Below are 19,663 nucleotides of genomic sequence, written 5' to 3'. Positions count from 1 at the left end.
CTAAAACTGTACAAGGCAGTTTATTAAAAAAAAATCCCTTTACTGTTTACATACATACCTTTTTTGCACATTACAAATTGCAGTATTTCCATCATGTTATTTACACCTATCAGGCATAATTGATTATCTATTCATCTTGGCAAGAGTTATTGTGTGGGATAAATTAGGGAGCAAGTGAACATTTTGTCCTCAAAGTTGATGTATTAGAAGCAGGGAAATTGTGCGAATGTAAGGATTTGAGAGAGTTTGATAAGGTTTGATCAGTTCCCCGGGTCTCAATCCAGTTGAGCATCTGTATGACGTTCAGGGCAAACAAGTTCGATCCATGAAGGCCCCATGTCGCACCTTACAGGACTTAAAGGATCTGTTGCTAACATCTGGGTGCCAGATACCACAGCACACCTCCAGGGGTCTAGTGGAGTCCATGCCTCCATGGGTCAGCAAAAGGGTGACATGTGACAAACACAACTTTAGGCAGGTGGTCATAATGTTATGCCTGGTCGGTGTATATTTAGAGTCACTGTTTTTAAATCTGTTGAAAAGATTCATGACTCTTTATTGTCATTATGCAAGGATAACATAATTATGGCAATACTCCCTGACATGGTGCATTAAACTTAAATAACAGGTCAATATACTGCCAAGGATATATACACATACAATTTAAGAAGTCTATAAATATGGGGAAATACAATGGGTGATATTAAACTGTGAGTAAATGCAATCCAATAAATACCACTTTGTGAGACATGGGTTGAGACTGTATCAGATCAAAGTTGATTCATGAGGACGTCTGAAGCTGTGACTGCGTGAAATCGATTGTATTACCGTGGCTGTAATCTGTTTTTCGCAGGTAAACTTAATGACAGTCAGCAGATAAACAGAATTAATCCGGTGCCTGCTGAAGTACAGCTGCGATTACGTTTCAGTCACGTGACGGGACGACGCACTCTCTGACGTTCGCCTCATTTTTCCCCGTCATTCTGAGGATCAAATATTTTTGACCCGATCTCATGTGAACGACTTCAAAGTGCACACTCTATGTCAGTCAGTGAACTTTCAAACTACCTCCAGATGGAACATGTATGGATATTCGCTTCCAATTGCCTCCGCGACTGTTTAATTTAGAAATATTTGAATTGCTGTGGTTAAAAAAATCTTCTAGCTTGGCTGTCACACCCAAGTAATGAGGAACGGGTTAGAATAATCAAGTCGTTCGGGAGTCGCACAATTTGAAACTGTTGCAGCTGCTAGAAGAGCTAGTTCAGGGTAGCTGGGAAGCTGTGGCGAGGGCAATAACAGCGGGTTTTTAATTAGTTGGTGTACTTGGCCACAGTATTTACAAAATCAACAGGATCCCATCGAGAGAAGCGAGTGGACGGAAACTTACAGGAACTGGCAGGTAGGTGGACAACAGAGACATTGGAACATAGTAGTTTCATCACTTGCTATTAATAGTGGGTCACTCTGTTAAACAAAACACACACAAAGTTAGCCAATGGGCCAGATAGCTTCGGCATCTAAATTGTTTCCTACTGGCAGATAAATGAAGAGCATTAACACGTCTAAAATGATCGCAGTGACGTCCAGTGTTGGTAATATTTCCGATGCCTAGCTTATTTAGCTAGCGTGGTGTTTTCAACTGCCTTTTAGATACTAGTCTACGTAATTCACTTTTTGTGTGTTGAGTTATTCTCTATAATGTCACACAAATTTAATCCCCGGCTGAGTTTGGGGTAGCCCCGTTAAAACTGAGGAGCTAGCTATTGTTTTATCCACGGGCGGCGAGATGTTGCCCGTTTCAACGACGCCCGTGTTTGTTGTCTCTCTGTAACGGTATGAAGGCTGTTCTAGAAATGTTCGAAGCCACGTTAAAAACCGTAACAGTTACATGTTGGTGCTCACGGAGCACTGCAGTTGAACAGGGTGAGGTCAGCAGTCGACTGACTGGGATGTAGTGATCGTATAGGATCATTCTCGGGTTAAAAACACGAGGTGGCGCTGGGTTATGTATTGAACCCTGACTTTTGTTTTGAACAAAATATAATAGAAAGAGCACCAAGTGGAATAAAGTGATAAAGATGCACCCCCTATTATTGTAGGGTCTACCTTACAATATAAAGCTCCTTGAGGCGACTGTTCTTGTGATTTGGCGCTATATAAATAAAATTGAATTGAATTCCTGCTGGTCTAGTTATCTCTGAAGAGGTTACTTAGCTGTACTGCTTTGTTTAGAGATATATTATGTGGCTATTCCCAAGCTATTACACACATGTGTAAGAATGTCAGTATAAGCAGCACACACGCCTACACCGCTTTGCTGGCATTTCCTTTTAGTATACTGTTGATGAATAACTTGAGAGTCCATTTGGGTTGGGAGTGGGACTGTAATATATTGCAGGTGTGCTGCCTCTGTTGCCACTTCTGTGTTCAACTGCGACGTGTTTGTGTTCCTCAAGTGCAGTTTACAGTATTGTTTTGATTTTCACACCTGGTGATTGTTTTGTCTCACCCATCAGACACTTGGGTACATTTCTAGCCATCCCTTCCCGTTGCATTGCTCCTCCCTGTAAAGAATCTTGTCGTGAGTCTGTGTTGTTACTCATCTGAATTTTTGGTGTTTTCATTTCAGATTAGAGATGGAAGGAGATGAGTGCAGTTTTCCTCCAGATTCATCAGATGATCACTCGCTAAGAGGAAGTGTGGCTTCCTCTGCAACACTATCTCGTGGTACGATGTCAAACAGTCTCATCCAGATTATTTTATCGTGCAAAAAACCCCCAAAGTAGTTAATCTATTATTATTATTGTTTTTGTTATTAATCTCTTTGCTTTTTTTTAAATTATGTTTGTTCACACAGCTCAAGATGTGCTTATATACTTGTTTGGTGACAGTGCAGTACACTTAACTCTAGAAGGGCTCGGCACTGTCACCGTGCAAGAGCTGGGCCGCAACGTTCGTGAAGCTCTCCATACTCCTGAGTCTGTACAGGATGTTTTTGCCTTCTGGCTTTGCTCTCCACTGCTCGGTTAGAACCCCAACCCTCCTCCTCATATTTCTATCACTTAACTGTATTATGTGATATCACTTGATACGAGTAAAACATGCTTCTGTATAACTTTTTTCCTCACTCCCTATCTTCAGAACTGCAGTTAAAGACGAGGCATCAACCGTACAAGTTGTGTCGGCAGTGGCACGACTTGCTGTATCGCTTCACCGAGGCTTCAGAGGAAGACATTTCACAAGGTCAGAGTTTTGACTTGCGTGCGCCACCAAACACTGGACTAAAGAAAAGCTGTCAACGCAAGAAATCTAGTTTCTGTAATGAAAGCATGACTCGAACTTTGTACAGGAAAAGGGTGTTGCAGTGTACAAAGAGATGAAAGGAAAGATAATGGCTTCTGCTGCTGAGTGGTAGATTATTCTTGTAAATCCTTCCTAATAAGATAAAGTAAAGCTTTTTGCTTACGGAGTATGCCCTCTTGTTGCCATAAATCTTACAATTAAACAGCTGCAATCTTCTACAGACTGAAGAATGTTATTCTATAGTTTCTAATACACTGTAGTTACCAATGAGCTGCACGTAAACATCAGTCCAGTCTAGTAATTGGCACTCTCTGTTTGCCTTAAGCTGACTTCTGTCACCAGCCTGGTTTTCTGCCTCCAAACAAAGCATTTTTACGTGCTGACAACAGCTTGTTTCTTTTTCTGCAGCTGTTTCCTCTTTATTTCTAGCTTACTTATACGTTAATGGTGGTTGCTGGCTTACTTGAGGTAAATAATGGATAAAAGGGCTGTCAGGTTTGCTTGGATGTGATAAAAGAGAAACATGGAAAAGGAGGCATTGACATGAACTGCTGTTGTTGAACAGGAAAAGAAACAACTGAAACAGGTAGAAAATCAAAGTAAATATGGAACAAGCATTTGGAGGAAGAGAAAAACAGACGTTATATTCCACACTTTGAGAGATTATGTGATCCTTTTAGGATTACAGCAGTTCTCATGAGCTAAATCATTAGCATCCCTTAGCATGTGTTATGCAGAACAGAATAGCAAAAGTTTTTACAGTTAGTTACTGCTTGTGTTAAGTACAGCACATTTTAAAAGAGTTGCAAGTGGGGTAAGAAGCACTGACTCAGTCTGCTGTTTTTTGTTTCTTTTCCTGTTTGTTTTTTTGTCCTGAAATCTCCCCCTCAGAGACGATCAGCCCACACGTTCGCAGTGTGGCAGGTGCTTTTAGTCTACAGTGACAGCTTTCCACTAATAAAGCATAAAAAGTATCACACAGGTATTGTATAATCCCTTAAAAGCTGTTACTTTTCCTGTGGAGTAAATTCCACCCACGGCACAGGACTGTGAGCCACAGCAGAGTGGGCTTGAGGGGACTCACATTGTCTTTCTACCCTCACTCCTCCACACTGGATGATGAGGCTGATTGTCATCCAATGTGGACTTGAATACTTCGCGAAACAGTAAAGCATGATTGTCCTCTGCCTTTTTACAGATGAACCATGTCTCCAGTACAGGCGCAGTGTGTTTTATCCGAAATCTAAAGAGCTGCAGGTATTCTTAACTCTGCTACAACTTAAACTAATCTTAGAATGGTGGAAACGGTGTTATACTCCAGGGGTAACAGAGGTCTGCATTTCATTTTTCTGAAGGTTTTGTCTAATTTATTGACTTCACATGGCTTGTTAAAACTAACAGTGTTTCCTTGTGTTACAAACATAGCAGCAAATTAAAGTTGACGACTCATAATATTATGTCAAATCAAATCAAACGAAGTTAAATTAAATACAAATTTTGACTTAATTAGACAAAAACTCTTTTTCAGTTTCAAATTTAATGTGCTTACTGGGAGTTACTGTCTCACTCCTGTGCAGATACAAGAGGAGGGAGTGTTGCGACTTCTTTATGAGGAAGCCAGGAGCAACATCCTCACCGGTCGATACCCCTGCGACCCTGAGCATTGGACTAGTCTTGGAGCTTTGTCTATTGCTCTCGATGAGGGAACTAGTCTGGACAGCCAACAGTTTACTACAACTATAAGGTGAGAAGCAACTGCTCATAAATAACTACACATGATGATGCTAGGGGGAATTTGTTTATGTTTCATGTGCCTGAAAGAAAAAAGTATTGGCCGATATGTCTTAATTCTTATATCAGTTGTGCTTCTGGGTCCGAAATTGTAGCTTTGGGGGGGGTAAGTTGTGAGCTACAAGCTTAAGGAATGGTTAGATTTTGTCAGTTTCAGTCATTTATCTACAGGACAATGACAATTTGAAAGCAATTGCTTCTTCCTACTTCAGTTATATCTTCCTCTTTACATAATAGAAAAGGAAGAAATCGGTCCCCAGACCCTACTGATGTTTATTTTATGTGTTTTGTTAGTGGTCTGGCAACATTCAGTCATTGCCTTATTCACATTATGTACCCTCCACCTAAAGTAGTTAAAATAATTTTTGCTTAAGGCCTTCATAATTTAGTGGGATTCATTTTTTTTAAAACACATTTCTTAAAGCATAGATGGAAGAGAAGGAAACCGCAGAGTCAGTGAGGTTAATACATATCTGTGAAAGTGAGCCAGTTGCGTGCCATTTCAGAAAAGTAATCCTTGCTTAATCTGACTAAGTTTTTCCCAGTATTCTGCTCTGTGTATGTTTACTCTTGCACTTAGAGAATGTGCTCATACACGTTCACACAGACTTTGCAGTTTATGCAAAATGAAACAGTATCTCTCTTCCATTTATTTATAAAGAAATGGTCGATCTGCCTTTCATAAATCTGTCAGACTCTGAGATGATTCCTTTCTACTGCACAGCCTAATGTAGTAGAAAAAATAAACAATGTAAAAAGCACCACCCAAACCATTTCCCACAGCCTGCATATTCCTCAATTAGGGATCTGATAGACTGAGTAGCTTTGAGTGCTTCACTACAGTCTATGACAATGTGATGCAGTCCTGTAAAAGGTACACAGATACTGTGAATAAGGTCAGTCGTCCTTTTGTTTGAGAAGCCTTTTTTTATATTAACAGTTGCCTGAACACTGCAGTGTTTTTCTAAGTACTTGTTGGTGTGCAGGTGGGATAAGGCATTTCTAATGACAACATTCATCATTGGTTTCTTCTCTGTGCAAGTGAAGTACTAAAAATTGACACTGCACATACAATACAGCATTAGGTATATTATTATCAGTGTAACCTATCTACTCTTAGAAGCATCTTACAGGCACCCACAGCTACACAAAAACATGCATATTTATAGACTTTTTCAGGAAGTCTTTGCTTATGGAGTTGCAAAATCCTACTGTGTGTTTTTATCTGGTGTCTGAACTTCCTGCCTGCTGTTTCAAAGCAATTTACTGACTGATCCATAAGTTTTATACTACGACAGATAATCCGATGTTCTTACTGCATGAACATAAACAATAATGCTGCACCCCAACCAGTTTAAAAATGAGACGAGATACTTGCTTTGTCCTCTACATAAAACATTCACTTTAACTGTAGAACAAAATAGATTCCTATGATGGGCGATGACGAGACAAAGCCGGGCAATTCTTTGAGGCATGTTTATGGGTTATTTTAAATATAGATGCTCTCATCAGAAGATTTCTACATAATTATATGAAATAGATTCTGTAAAGGAAGTAGTCCTCTTGCACTTAAGCAGCGTGTTTATCTAAGAATGTGAGTGGTAGCATTTAAGGAGGAAAGGTCAAAAACTAGAGCTACACTCTAGACAATTTAATTGGGAGATGAGTGCATTTTGTCCTTTGGTCTCACAAAAAGTCACAGTAAGACGCGCTGCGAAGAACATTTAAATGAGACCAACATGAAAGGAAGAAAGATTGACAGTTGGGTAAATTAGGAAAGAGGAGCAGACGAGAGAAAATGCTTCACAGATCCGATGCAAACCTCTGTCCTCTGTTTTCCACAGGGAGAAGAAGCTGTCTTCTTATCTGCCTGCACATGTCACCATGGGGAGTGGAGGCTTGTTCTCTACTTTGCGAGGGAAGTCAAGCCGTCAGGTCGGGCTGGAGCAGAACCTTTTTAAGGAGTACAGTAAGATCTGCACATCTGCTGGAAGCTCTCCCGAGCCCACGCAGCTCCTACACCAGTACCTCAACACTTGTCACACGCTGCCTTATTATGGGTATGATGTAGCATAATGACACATTTTTGCATTGTAATTTTCCACAGAAGGCAAATGATTAACTTTAAATGTGAAAACAGGTGCGCTTTCTTCTTTGGGGAGATTGACAAACCAGCGCAGGGGATCCTGCAAAGGGGAAAACGTAAAGCTGTCAACATCGGGATCTGCCTGGAAGGTGTTTATGTGATGGATGTCAAAGAGAAGGTGAGCAGTGATTCACACCTTTTGTAAAACAGCAGCCACACTTGCTGTGGTTCTCACTCTGTTTCTGTTCCTGTTTTGGAAATGTTTTCCCGCAGCACGTGCTGCTTGGCCTGCGCTTTAGTGAGCTCTCCTGGGACCACAGCTACCCCGAGGAGGAGGGGGATTCACACATCCTGTGGCTGGAGTTTGACGGAGATGAAGACGGCACTCCTGTCAACAAGTTGTTAAAGATCTACTCAAAACAGGTAAGAAACTTTTTCCATCCATCCATCTGCTCATCCAGGGCTGAGGCATTGTGGCAGCAGCCTTAGCAGAGAAGTCCAAACCTCCTTTGTGTTCCCCTCGCTACCTCCTTCAGCTCACCCAAGGGGAACACTGAGGCATTCCCAGGCCTTGGGGAATCTTCTTGGTAGGACATGCTCAGAATATCTCAGTTTCTAGTAGACATCCTTGTCAGCTGGCTCCTTTTAATACAGTGGAGTAGCAGCTCAACTCTGAGCCCTGAACTCCTCACCCTATCTTTAAGGGAGAAGCCTACGCCCATTTGGAGAAAGCCTCTATCCACTATCCTCTGTGCTCAACTACTGACGCCAGCTGTTTGAAAACTTTTTATGAAATTAAAAAAATAATATGGTGTGAATATCTCCACTTTCTTTGCTCTATTCAAGCATGTCTTATGGCTGTCAGCTGTAGTCCTCTGACGCAGTTTCAAATGAGATGTTTTCAACTTGGACAAAAGATCAGTCACTTGTCAAGAGCACCTGCTGTTTGTGAGATTTCCAGGATTGAATGAAGCAGCTGTGCATATTTATGTTTAGATGAGTGTTACAATTGATATAGGTGCTGAAGCCTAAAAAATATCAAGTCATTTTTGTGCTTCAGGTTTATCGTCCTCATTCGATGAACGTGGCACCAAAAAGTTGTTACCTAATAGTAAAAGCATTGTTACCACAATCACCAGGCTCTAAACCTTAGTAGGGCTGTAGGATATGGCGAAATATATCGGAAGATGGAATTAAAATGCCTGTTGTTTCATATTATACTGTTGTTTATTTTGTGCTGTCACACGCACACTGTTTACTGCAAAACAAATCAAAGAGCTCGTTCCTAAACGAGGGGCTACTTCTGTAGCATATACATAGTTGTGTTGTAAAAAGCCTGACATGGACCAGAAAACTATACTTTGCAAAATTATACCACAAACCAGTCCCCACCACAGACTCCGACAAAACAAACCTGTTCTAGCACCTACGCAAGGATCACACGAAAGAGTATGGAGAGGGTTCACGAATGAGAAGCAAAAAAAGAACTGTTAGGTGCTCAAAATAAAACGGAGTCAAGTGTTAGAACATCACAAAGATGGAAGGAGATAATTATTGCTTTTGCAGCTATTGCAACTTTTATCTGTAAAGACACGGTCCTAACTTAGAATGTCGAGAAACAGGGATTTCTAAATTGGTCAAAACACTTGACATGTCCAGCCGAAAACACTTCACACAAGTCCAGTTGCCTCATTTATATTATGAGTGTCGGGCCAAAACATTGGAGGAAATCTACAGTGTGTCATGCTAGACTGCAGCATCAAATGTATGCACAGTGCACTTCATCCGAGACCGGACACACTGCAGTCAGTGTTTGCAGACGTGCTGTTTTCCTGAGGACCATGCAGGGGAAATGTTAGCCAGAGCCCTCAGGGAGGCTCTCGAGTCATGGGGACTGTGTGAGGGTCATCTAGTATGTGCCACAAAGGATGGTGCCACATAAGACCCATATTTATTTTGTTTAAAGTGTTTAATAGCCTTATATCGTTTTTAATGTGCATTTGCATTTCATATATTTTGTGAGTATTTTATGTTGGGTCTTTAGTCATTTGATATTGAAAAGTGTCATATGTCAAACATATGTCAAGATGTTATACATAAAAGCACAAAAATAATCACGTATGAATGAGTACTGTTCATTTTTTATTAATTAATTTAAGTGTAAAAAAGAATTTGTACTTTACGTGTGGCGATTATATAAACTATTCACTGAATTTACAGAAAATGCACTATATTGTGGTGAAGTAGTCACTTCTATCGTGATATTAGATCCCCCACCCCTAAGTCTTAGGATGTCTGGGTTCTGTAATAGGCCATTAAACAGCAGACTACAGCAGACTCAGTTATGATTTTTTTTTCTTCCCCGCCTCCAACAAGGCGGAGCTCATGAGCGGCTTCATCGAGTTCTGCGTGGAGCTTAAGTCTGCGTCCGAGGGGGCAGCTGCAGCCGAGATGGACGGCGAGGTGAGTTTGTCACAGCAGCCCGGCGGACAGGAAGAAAGGAGCAAGAATGGGCGTGGCGGAAGGCGCGGGATGCTGCACAGGCAAGGCAGCGTTGTGTGCAGCCGAGTCCAGTCGCTCAACACCATCAGCTACGTCGATGACGGTGAGGGCCAAACTTGTTTAACAGCACCGTTATCCTTTCTGGAGGTAGCTCCTTCTGTGCCGTTTCACAATGTCAGAGATTTTTTTTCAGCCTTTGTTCATTTTTGTGTTTTTGTTTTTTTTGCTTGTTTTTTTTTTTTTTTTTTTTTTAGGAAAAGAAATCAAACGCTTGAAGCCCAAGAGAGCTGCGTCTTTCTTCGCCCGACAGGCGTCTGCAGTGTCGTACTCTGCAGTGCAAACAGAGAGTCTGGAGCAGGGTTAAAGTCGCCCATCAGATCTGACCCGATCCTCTCGGAGACCAAATCTGAACATTTTACACTGAGATTTAAAACAAAACAAAAAAAACGGAGAGACTTACTTTGAGCTTGAGACACTTATCTGCTAATATGTGAACATGTAAAGGACCAAATGACAGCGATCCAAGTGTGAGTGACAATATTTATCTTCTGAAGTTGTGTACATTAAGCGAGTACAGTAATGTGAAAAAAAGATCTAGCAGCTATGCTTCCAAGGTTCAACTGAAGTGGCTGTTCCTTAAACAGCCTACTGTAAAGATCATATGACGAATAAGTGTGAGACGAGCCTTATAATAATCTTCAAACAGTGACTCCAGTCAATAACTGTTTTTGACCTTTCTGCAGCCCTCTGGAAGCGGATTTACTGCTATTATTCAAACATGTTGCACCTCAAATGAGTATAACCACTGCATTACCTCTACTCATCTTATCGGGGATTGAGCATTAAGAATATTTAAAGCTTTCGTAACTCCACTTCAGACTTTTAAGCGATACCACAAACGGCAACAGTCAGCATGACAAACATTTTTCAGGGGACTATCTAAGGGTGCATTTCCGCTATTCTGCTTTTTTCAAACTGCCAGTGCCTTGATCTCTAGAAAGGGTGAAGCCACTTCAGAAAAAGTAGAAACGTTTCGCGTCCGGCTATCCTGACCATAAACAATCCTTATGGGAGCACATTGGCTGTGTTGTGGAGGACTTTTGTAAGTACAGGAGTTTTTGACAAAGTCAATATTAAGCGATATCTGCAGCTAGTTTGAAAGAGGTGGCACGACCGACCTGCTTTTAAAAAATGTGAGTTTTAAAACTTCTTGTTAAAGCTGCAACTCTGTGGTCACAGTATCAAGTGTTTAAATGGATTTGCACTAATAAAAGAATCGAATTAAAGCTATAAAACTGTAGAACCTGTGCAGGAAAAAATATATTCATCTAAAGATCATCCAGCACTGCCGCACCATGCTTGTATTCAAATGTTAAATTTCAAAGCATGGACGATTAGTACAAGCGATCTCTCGGCACACAGTCTAACCTGACTGTTGTACCCGATGAGCAAGAAAACTGATGCAATACTGTTCTTGTGCAACTTCTGACATGACAGAAGGTAAATTGAAAGTGTAGACATTAAAGAAACTAATGGTGTTGTTTTCTGCAAACACGGTCACTGTTGACATCATTGGGGAAAAAAGGCCTCGTTTTCAGCTTTACGACAATGCGAAGAATTTCATTACTAGATTATTAGATTTATATAGCATTAAAACAATTTCTGCTTCACTTTATCTCCAAAAGCTACCCAGTCTGTTGACCCAGTTGTGACTAGAGAGCGGCTGTGTGTTCTGAACACAAAACAAGGACCAAGTTGTGGCCACACTGTTAAAAATCTTAAGTCTTTCCACCAAAGCAAGCCTGCCTGACATGCTGCAACCAAGTGTATGCTACCTTAACGCTGCAGAGACAGATTTTAGCCTCCAGCACTTGGCAGAGTCCCCCGAGTGTCACTCTGAACCCCACCCTAATGCTAACGGAGGCAGTTTCTGTCTCCACATCTCTGTAATAGCGCCTTCCACTTGAACACGTGCCCTCGTTGGAGATGTGGCGGCACATGCGGTCTATTCTTCCCGACTCTCCTCAGCACGCAAACGGCAGAATGTTCTTACTTTTCTATGCTTCGACTTGTGTATCAGCTGCTGTCTGTATACTAACGCCAGCAGCTCAGTATGTTGTTGCGAACAAACACTATGCATGTCACGTTGTAGAATAGGCATTCCGACAGTCTACACATCATGTGATGCTGCACTTGTTAATACTAATACACTGTTTCTAAACATTTTACAGCAGGAGATTTGTTTTGTATTGTTTGTTAGCTTTTATGAGAGAACATTTTTACTTTCTTTTGGTTTGTTTTCATGTACTTGCCAGTGTTTGTATATGTGAATGAAGAAATAAGTCTCAAACACTTTACAGAAGCTTAAAGTGCCTTTTTTGTTTCTACTAAGTTGGCATATAAATTACTGTTTTGGTGCATTGAAACCAGAAAATGGACAGTTGTGGTATTGCTATGGTTTAAAATGATGTATTTCCTTTATGTTATCTGATGTGAGTATATTTGAGTAACTGGATGGCGGATGTTGAACGGTGTACTGTAATTCCTCTCGGTTGTCAGCTCGGCCTTCATTAAAATTATGGGATGATGCAAAGTGGCCCCGTTTTTCTGAACATATCTGTCATCAAATATTCCTTCCTCAGTGCTGCTGCTTAAGTGTACTAAAGCCATATTTTAACCAACATGTTATGCTGCATATGATTTAATAACATAACTTCATGCAAACTTCTCATCAGTATTTCTGTGGCATTTTGTTTTACTTTAACACTTGCAGTTGTAAATGGTAAATGTAAATTTCTTAGTTGAGTGGCCATCTTAACTAGATCCATTTCAAATTGTTTGAGGAAATAAGTTCATTGTTAAATGTTTATGTTTTAATATATGGCAGGTATGATAAGAGTTGATATATATCTGTAGAAAGCTTGGTGAGTGCTCCTGTGGAAATGATTTAACATGCACCTAAAACCTCTGATTTTCTGTTTATACAAATGATTTTCAAATACCTGAACTATATCCCAGATTATTATTCCTCTATGATTTTTATGTTCATGATACAATATACTTTTGTCACATTTTAAATCTTATAATAAAAGTGTTTTTTTCCTCTGAGCACTCAAGGGATTAACATTTTTGTGTTTTTCTTGATTTCAACACTGTAGGATTTGCTATGATCACAGATTGCAGTATAATCAGGGCTGTATGTTAATTTTATCATACACATTTAATCCATTTTGGTGTCATTTAATTTTTCCCTACAACCAAAAAACAAATTGAAGATTCCTTCAATCTAAGCACTTTAATATGGCGTTACGTGCCAATTAGGACATGCGCAGTTGTGCACATAACTAGAACACTTACCTGAACAATTATGAGCTTTGTCTCTGTCTATGCTTTGCCGAAAAAAAATACATTCTTACATAAAATACATAAATTTTGAAGCCTTTAGTGAATAAAAAGCTAAACAAAGAGAAACTGCTCTAATTGGCTGTTTAGATTACGTGCACTGGTGGACGACGTAACACCGGATAGGCTAGAAACCCGGAAACAACAGCGCTTCCACCTAGCTGCTTCTGTCTCAGAGAAAATATGACATTTTCTGAATATTTATCCTGAATGAGTTTGTTGTTTCCAGTTGGCAGCGAGGCTAAACACACAGCGATTACACAGGAGCTGTGTGCTGCTAGTGCTAGTGGCTGTCGTTTGTCTCCTGTCAGCTGGTTTGTCGTCGCCTTTGTTTATCGTTATTTTACTTTAAACGTTTCACAGCTGGCCGCCGTTCATTATGGACGAGGGCTCGGTGCCGGTGGCTGAAGACCCGGGAAGGAGGCGGAGGGTGCACGGCATGTTGAAGCTCTACTACGGGCTGAATGAGGAAGGAAAGGCCCCGGAGCAGCCGGAGTCCCTGGATCCCTGCGACATCAATGGGCCTCATTTCGACCCGGAGCTCTATCTCAACAAGGTGCGAAACTGCTACTGTCATTGTAATCCGCTCAGTGGCTCACAAAGCTGGACTGCGTCAGAATTTTAGCGTAAGCTTGATGCCAGATAATAGAAAATGAAATGCTGAAATCGACAATACTATACACAGTGCAGATTGCAGTAATGTTACATGAACTGAAGAAAACACCAGAGTACTTCCTTCATATGTCCCTGTTGTAATGTCACTACAGGTGAAGATGTAGATGGCTGTGAATTTTAAAACACTTTTTAAAAATCTGCTTCTGTCTTTGCCAAATAGTGAGGAATGAATCAGTTTTAATGCTATATCACACTATATCTAGAAGACACAAATGACCACTGAGCATACGTACAGTAACTTTTTTATTTTAAATATCCAAATCCAGCTCAGGAGGGAGTGCTCTCTCACGGAGCTGATGGACCAGGAGACCTGTATGGTCAGGCAGATCCGCTCTTTGGACAGCGACATGCAAACCCTGGTGTATGAAAACTACAATAAGTTTATATCTGCTACAGGTGAAGGAACATCATAAACACACACACTGCTGCCCTAACGTGAGCTGACATTAAATTGTGCAAACCTGGATAGCTGAAATATACTTCTTTCTTTCTTTCCTTCTGCCAGACACCATAAGAAAGATGAAGAATGACTTCAAGAAAATGGAAGATGAAATGGATTGTCTGTCTGCTAACATGGCTGCGATCACAGAGTTCAGCGCTCGGATCAGCGGCACTCTTCAAGACCAGCACGCGCAGATAACCAAACTCTCTGGTGAGACCTAACCTGACTGTTTGTTTGGATTAAACTTCTTAATAGGTTGATTCATATTTTATTTATTTATTTTGGGGGTCTTACCATGTTTCACTCCAGGTGTTCACACTCTGTTGAGGAAGCTGCAGTTTCTGTTTGAACTCCCCGCAAGATTGAATAAATGTTTGGAGCTGCAGGCCTACGCTCAGGCAGTGAACACCCACCGCCGTGCCCGCTGCGTACTGCAGCAGTACAGCCACCTGCCCTCCTTCAAGGGAATTCAGGATGACTGTCACGCCATCATGGACAAGCTGGCACAGGAGCTTCGACAGAAGTTCAGGTGACAATGACTAGTTATTACAATATATAAGAAAAATAATTTTAATTAGGATAAACAGCATGTTTGACACAACTGCATAGATATTAAAATTACAAATAAATAAACACAAATTGAGTTGACTGACCAAACTTCATGGAAAAAAATCACACGTTTCATTACATTTCTGCTTCTGTCTTTTCTTCTTGTGATCATAGGGATGGTGGGTCAAGTGCCAAAGATTTATCAGAGTGTGTGGAGCTTCTGTTGCAGTTGGATGAGCCTGCAGAAGAGCTCTGTGATAAATTCCTGAGCCACGCGCGGTCTCGCCTTGAGTCAGATCTTCAGGGCCTGGAAGCAGAGATAAGGCCGTACCCGTCCACAGCCACAAAAGATGCTTCCGCGCACGGGTTGTCGTCTGCAACAGCCCCCGGATCGCCGACCGACGGCTCCCCCAAAAACAGCTCTCTGCCTTCCCCTGCATCAAATACTGACATCCTGGAATTCATTGACAGAGGCTGCAATGAGTTTGTGAGCAGCTTATGCTTGGTAATCACTTCCTATCAAGAACTGTTTATCAACCATGCTCAAAAGGGCGAGCTGGCATCCAAAAATATTCCTCAGATGGCAAATGGCAAGCTGCATGCCTTTGTGGATGATTTGGCTGCTCGATATTTCATGCTTGTCGAGCGGAGAATACAAGAGGAGAAAGGGGTTGGGGATAACTCCCTACTTGTACGTGCGCTGGACCGCTTCCACCGCAGACTCCAGGCTGTGGCCAAACTTCTGCCTGGCTCAGCTGTGCCAAACAAGGGGACGGAGATTGTGATACGGGCGGCGACGGAGCGAGTCAAGCAGTACCTTTCCGCTCTGCAGAGCTTCTACATGGACAGCTTGACAGACGTGAGGCAGGCTTTGGCAGCTCCTCGTCTCTCTGTGGCTGGCACTTCTGTGGCTGGGCCAGCCTCTGGCAGAGACGCTCCAACCAGCCTACCAGAGCTGCTCTCCTCCCTGTCAGCCTCAATTCTCAATCAGATTAAGTCGGTGCTGGCATCAGTGCATCTCTTTACAGCTAAGGACATCACATTCTCTAACAAGCCGTACTTCAAGGTGAACATTTTCTGCTCCCAAACTACCTTTTATAATTTTCATGAGTTTGAACTAATGTGTGACATCATTTGTTACTGTAACCCTGCGTGTTGTCTCTACATTGTGCGAGTGATACCGGTTTGTGTGTGTCTCCCCCCCTTTTAGGGTGAATTCTGCAGCCAGGGTGTACGTGAGAGCCTGGTGGTGAGCTTTATCAAGTTTGTATGCCAGTCTTCTCGGCAGTTTTGTGAGACCGCCGGAGACAAAGGAGGTTCAACTCCCCCAGCCCTTCTGTTGCTGCTGTCTCGTCTTTGCTTGGACTACGAAACCTCAACCATCTCCTACATACTTACTCTCACAGATGAACAGTTCCTTGTACAGGTATCACAAAACAAGGAGAACTAGCTCTCATTATGTTTTTGATCTCTTTTATCAGCCAGTCACCCTGCCAAAGGTAATGACAAGAATGTGCTTTTTGCTCTCTCTCTCAGCACCACAGTCCCGTAACACCTGTTACAACTTTATGTGCAGAAGCCAGGGAGGCAGCACAGAAACTACTCAACCATTATGTCAAGGTAGGCTTTTTATCAACAACCTTTAAAAGTCACAAAAGCGAAACAACCTTTTTATTTAGTTGCTTTATTTTTGTTTTGCTTCAGGTTCAGGGTCTGATTATTTCCCAAATGTTAAGAAAAAGCGTTGAAACCAGAGACTGGGTTAACACCATTGAGCCAAGAAATGTCCGCGCTGTCATGAAGAGAGTAGTAGAGGACACCACATCCATTGATGTGCAGGTGAGAGTTTTTGCAACTGTCCCAATGTCCTCGTGCACCCATGATCCCACATGAACGGGGTATTTTATTAACCTTCTGCATGATAGGTTGGTCTCTTGTATGAAGAGGGCGTGAGGAAAGCGCACAGCAGCGACTCCAGCAAAAGGACTTTCTCTGTCTACAGCAGCTCCAGGCAGCAAGCCCGCTATGCTGCCAGCTACACCCCAAGGTACCATAGCTCTACACACACTGCTCAGCTGGTGGCAGTTGTGGTTTTGTTTATATTTGGTTCTGTTCACACCAGGCTTGGCCAACTCCAGGCCTCGAGGGCTGGTGTCCTGCAGGTTTTAGATAACACCCTGGGTCAACACACTTGAATCAAATGATTAGTTAATTAGCAGGCCTCTGGAGAACTTCAAGACATGCTGAGGAGGTAATTTAGCTTTTAAATCAGCTGTGATGGATCAAGGACACATCTAAAACCTGCAGGACACCGGCCCTTGAGGCCTGGGTTTGGACACCACTGGTTTACACCACTGCGCAAAAGTAGAGTAAGTAGAGTCTAATGTGTAGAAAATGAAACAATAGAAGGGCCTTTATAAATTTGTCCAATGTTTCCTGTCAAGATTTTCAATCGGCGCTTGGATGTTCTTGAACATCTGTGATTTCAAACTTCCATAGAGAACAAATACCAACTCCCAAACAGGAGTTTTCAGTGGAAAAGGTTGGAGTGTTCAAGCTCAGAGGCCGTGCATTAGGTCAAAGGTGAAAATGCATAATTCGTGTAGTTTACTTGCAACATTTACACAGTTTTGTGCTGCGAGTTTGTCTCCAAGGTCATAACGGTCTATGTCTAGAGGTATCTGAAGATAAATATTTCTGTAGAAACTAACTGACTGGTGTGTAAGCATGCAGCACATGTTCAACCTGTTTACAAGTTATGGCTCTCTGGCTTGTAACTTTGTCCTCTTAACCACACAGCATGTGATCCAGTGTGCACTGCAAACACACCAGTGCAAGTGGACAGAATGGGATTTTCAGCAATTGACCTTAAAATAGTTAATAATAGTGCTAGCAGTGGTGCAGAGCTACCTATAAATGGGGCGAAAGCAAATTTTAAATCAGGAATGTCAAACTTGTTTATATCGTGGGCCACATGCAGCCTATTTTGACCGTAAGAGCCCCGGAAGTTTAACCAAACATTTAATCCCTAATATATCCCAATATAAGAAAAAGAAGTGTAATTTCACCACTACATCTCGGTTTTTCTACGTGATGAAGAAATGCTGCTGCAGTTAATGAAAGAAAACTGTCAGCATGACTCATTGGGCTTAAACTGTGAGAAATAAATTTGTAAAATTACAGAGAAAGATCTGGTAGCTTGTTACTATACCGTCCTATAATTATAAGGCTGAAATTTCTTTTGACTCACAGTAAAAAAATACAATATACAGTGAAAAAACAGGAATCTTTCTGTAATTCTTTGCCCATCTTACTTTACTTTTCTTAATTATTTTACTTTGCTGTGAATGGCCACAGGGAAGCTCTTTATAAGTAAGAAAAGTTTTAAAACTTCTGAAAACACAATAAAAATTCCAAAATGGATGCTTGCCTTCACATTTTTCTATGCCAGTCAGAGGGCCAGATTGGAACCTTTGTTGGGCCGATTTTGGACCATGGGCCTTATGTTTGACACCCTATTTTTGATTTTGATTCATTTATTTATTTATTTCTTTATTTATTTTGGTAGAGTACAGTGAGTGATTTTGGAAATGTCAGCATAAAGTAATGACATTGTAATGACATTTTAATAACCACTGAGTGGTTATTAAAATATTATAAATAAAAGGCACAGATACAGTGTTACATTATCCTTGAAAGTACGATGTCAGTTGTTTCATAGGCATTTTTAATCATACTTTAACTTTTTTATTTTATTTTTAAACACATTTACTTGAACACTTGTCTTCTGTTTACCTTCAGTGCTCCCATGGATACCAATCTGCTGAGCAACATACACAAGCTGTTCTCTGAAAGGATCGACATCTTTAGCTCAGTGGAGTTCAACAAGGTGGGTGCAGATCTGCAGATGGTCCTCATTTAACAAAATGAAAAAGGAAAAACATTAGATTTTCACTTGCACGTCTTTCTGCTTCCTCAGGTGTCCGTGATGACGGGAATTATCAAAATCAGCTTAAAAACATTCCTGGAGTGTGTCCGCCTGCGCACTTTTGGCCGATACGGGCTGCAGCAGATCCAGGTGGACTGCCACTACCTGCAGATGTACTTGTGGCGCTTTGTTTCCGACGAGAATCTCGTGCACTTCCTGCTAGATGAGATCGTTGGAAGCGCCGCCCACCGCTGCCTGGATCCTGCACCAATGGAGCAGAGTGTTATCGAAGTTATCTGTGAAAGAGGCTAAGGCTCGAGGGATGGAAAGATTTACACCGAAATCATGAATCCAAATTTAAACACTTCTGTTCTGTTCAACACTTGCTGTTCAGTCTGTTGATCCAGATCGAACGAGTCAGGAATGATTACTTTTTCAACACTAAATCAAACAGTAGTAGCTGTTAACTGACGGCAAATTTGTGGCAGATTTAAATCGAAGTGCTTGTCATTAAAGTCCAAATGAGCCTGTACCACTTTGGTTTGATATCGTAACTGTTACAAACTAACAAAATCATCTCCATCTCCTCCTTATACAAAGATAGAGTTGAATAATCCACTGTACAAGCTGAAGCTTTTAGCACCTGTTTCACTTGAAGGATAAAATATTGACCTTGAGTACATAATATTAATGACTACAGAGAGAAGCTGTGTCCTGTGAAAATCACATGTATTAATAAATAATTTTTAAGAGTGCTTTGCTGAATAATAATTTTCTGATTATGTAATCCATGTGTGTCTACCTGCTACCTTCAGGTCGTTTGAGTCTGTTTTCTGGGCTTGTTTCCATGTAAGGAATGTTTAAATGTAGCTTGTCTGCAATAAAAGTGTATGAATGTGGGATTCAGAGGTTGTGCTGTCCCTGTTGAAATCAGCTTGTAGATATAACACTGTGCTCTGCACTGATCTAAACTTGTGAGCAT

At 41.3% G+C, this 19,663-nt stretch overlaps 2 protein-coding genes across 2 annotated transcripts; both read left to right on the top strand.

Annotated features, from left to right (window-relative positions):
* Positions 1 to 959: 959 nt before the first annotated feature.
* Positions 960 to 12,793, top strand: frmd8 (FERM domain containing 8). The gene is made up of 11 exons (XM_040049830.1): positions 960 to 1,402; positions 2,633 to 2,730; positions 2,861 to 3,028; positions 3,145 to 3,246; positions 4,505 to 4,563; positions 4,884 to 5,050; positions 6,942 to 7,157; positions 7,238 to 7,361; positions 7,457 to 7,606; positions 9,560 to 9,788; positions 9,940 to 12,793. The coding sequence occupies exons 2-11, from the start codon at positions 2,640 to 2,642 to the stop codon at positions 10,047 to 10,049; spliced, it is 1,416 nt and encodes a 471-aa protein (XP_039905764.1). The 5' UTR covers positions 960 to 1,402; positions 2,633 to 2,639; the 3' UTR covers positions 10,050 to 12,793.
* A 393-nt stretch (positions 12,794 to 13,186) lies between these two features.
* On the top strand, positions 13,187 to 19,587 carry vps51 (VPS51 subunit of GARP complex). Its single transcript, XM_040049829.1, has 11 exons — positions 13,187 to 13,643; positions 14,029 to 14,158; positions 14,268 to 14,414; positions 14,514 to 14,733; positions 14,928 to 15,819; positions 15,964 to 16,179; positions 16,290 to 16,373; positions 16,458 to 16,592; positions 16,679 to 16,800; positions 18,555 to 18,642; positions 18,733 to 19,587. The coding sequence occupies exons 1-11, from the start codon at positions 13,467 to 13,469 to the stop codon at positions 18,991 to 18,993; spliced, it is 2,472 nt and encodes an 823-aa protein (XP_039905763.1). The 5' UTR covers positions 13,187 to 13,466; the 3' UTR covers positions 18,994 to 19,587.
* Positions 19,588 to 19,663: the final 76 nt, after the last annotated feature.

This window comes from Simochromis diagramma, unplaced genomic scaffold (assembly GCF_900408965.1).
Source record: "Simochromis diagramma unplaced genomic scaffold, fSimDia1.1 OVJJ01000050.1, whole genome shotgun sequence".
Lineage (NCBI taxonomy): Eukaryota > Metazoa > Chordata > Actinopteri > Cichliformes > Cichlidae > Simochromis > Simochromis diagramma.
Note: the sequence above shows the minus strand (reverse complement) of the source record. Positions and strands in the feature narration are given on the sequence as shown.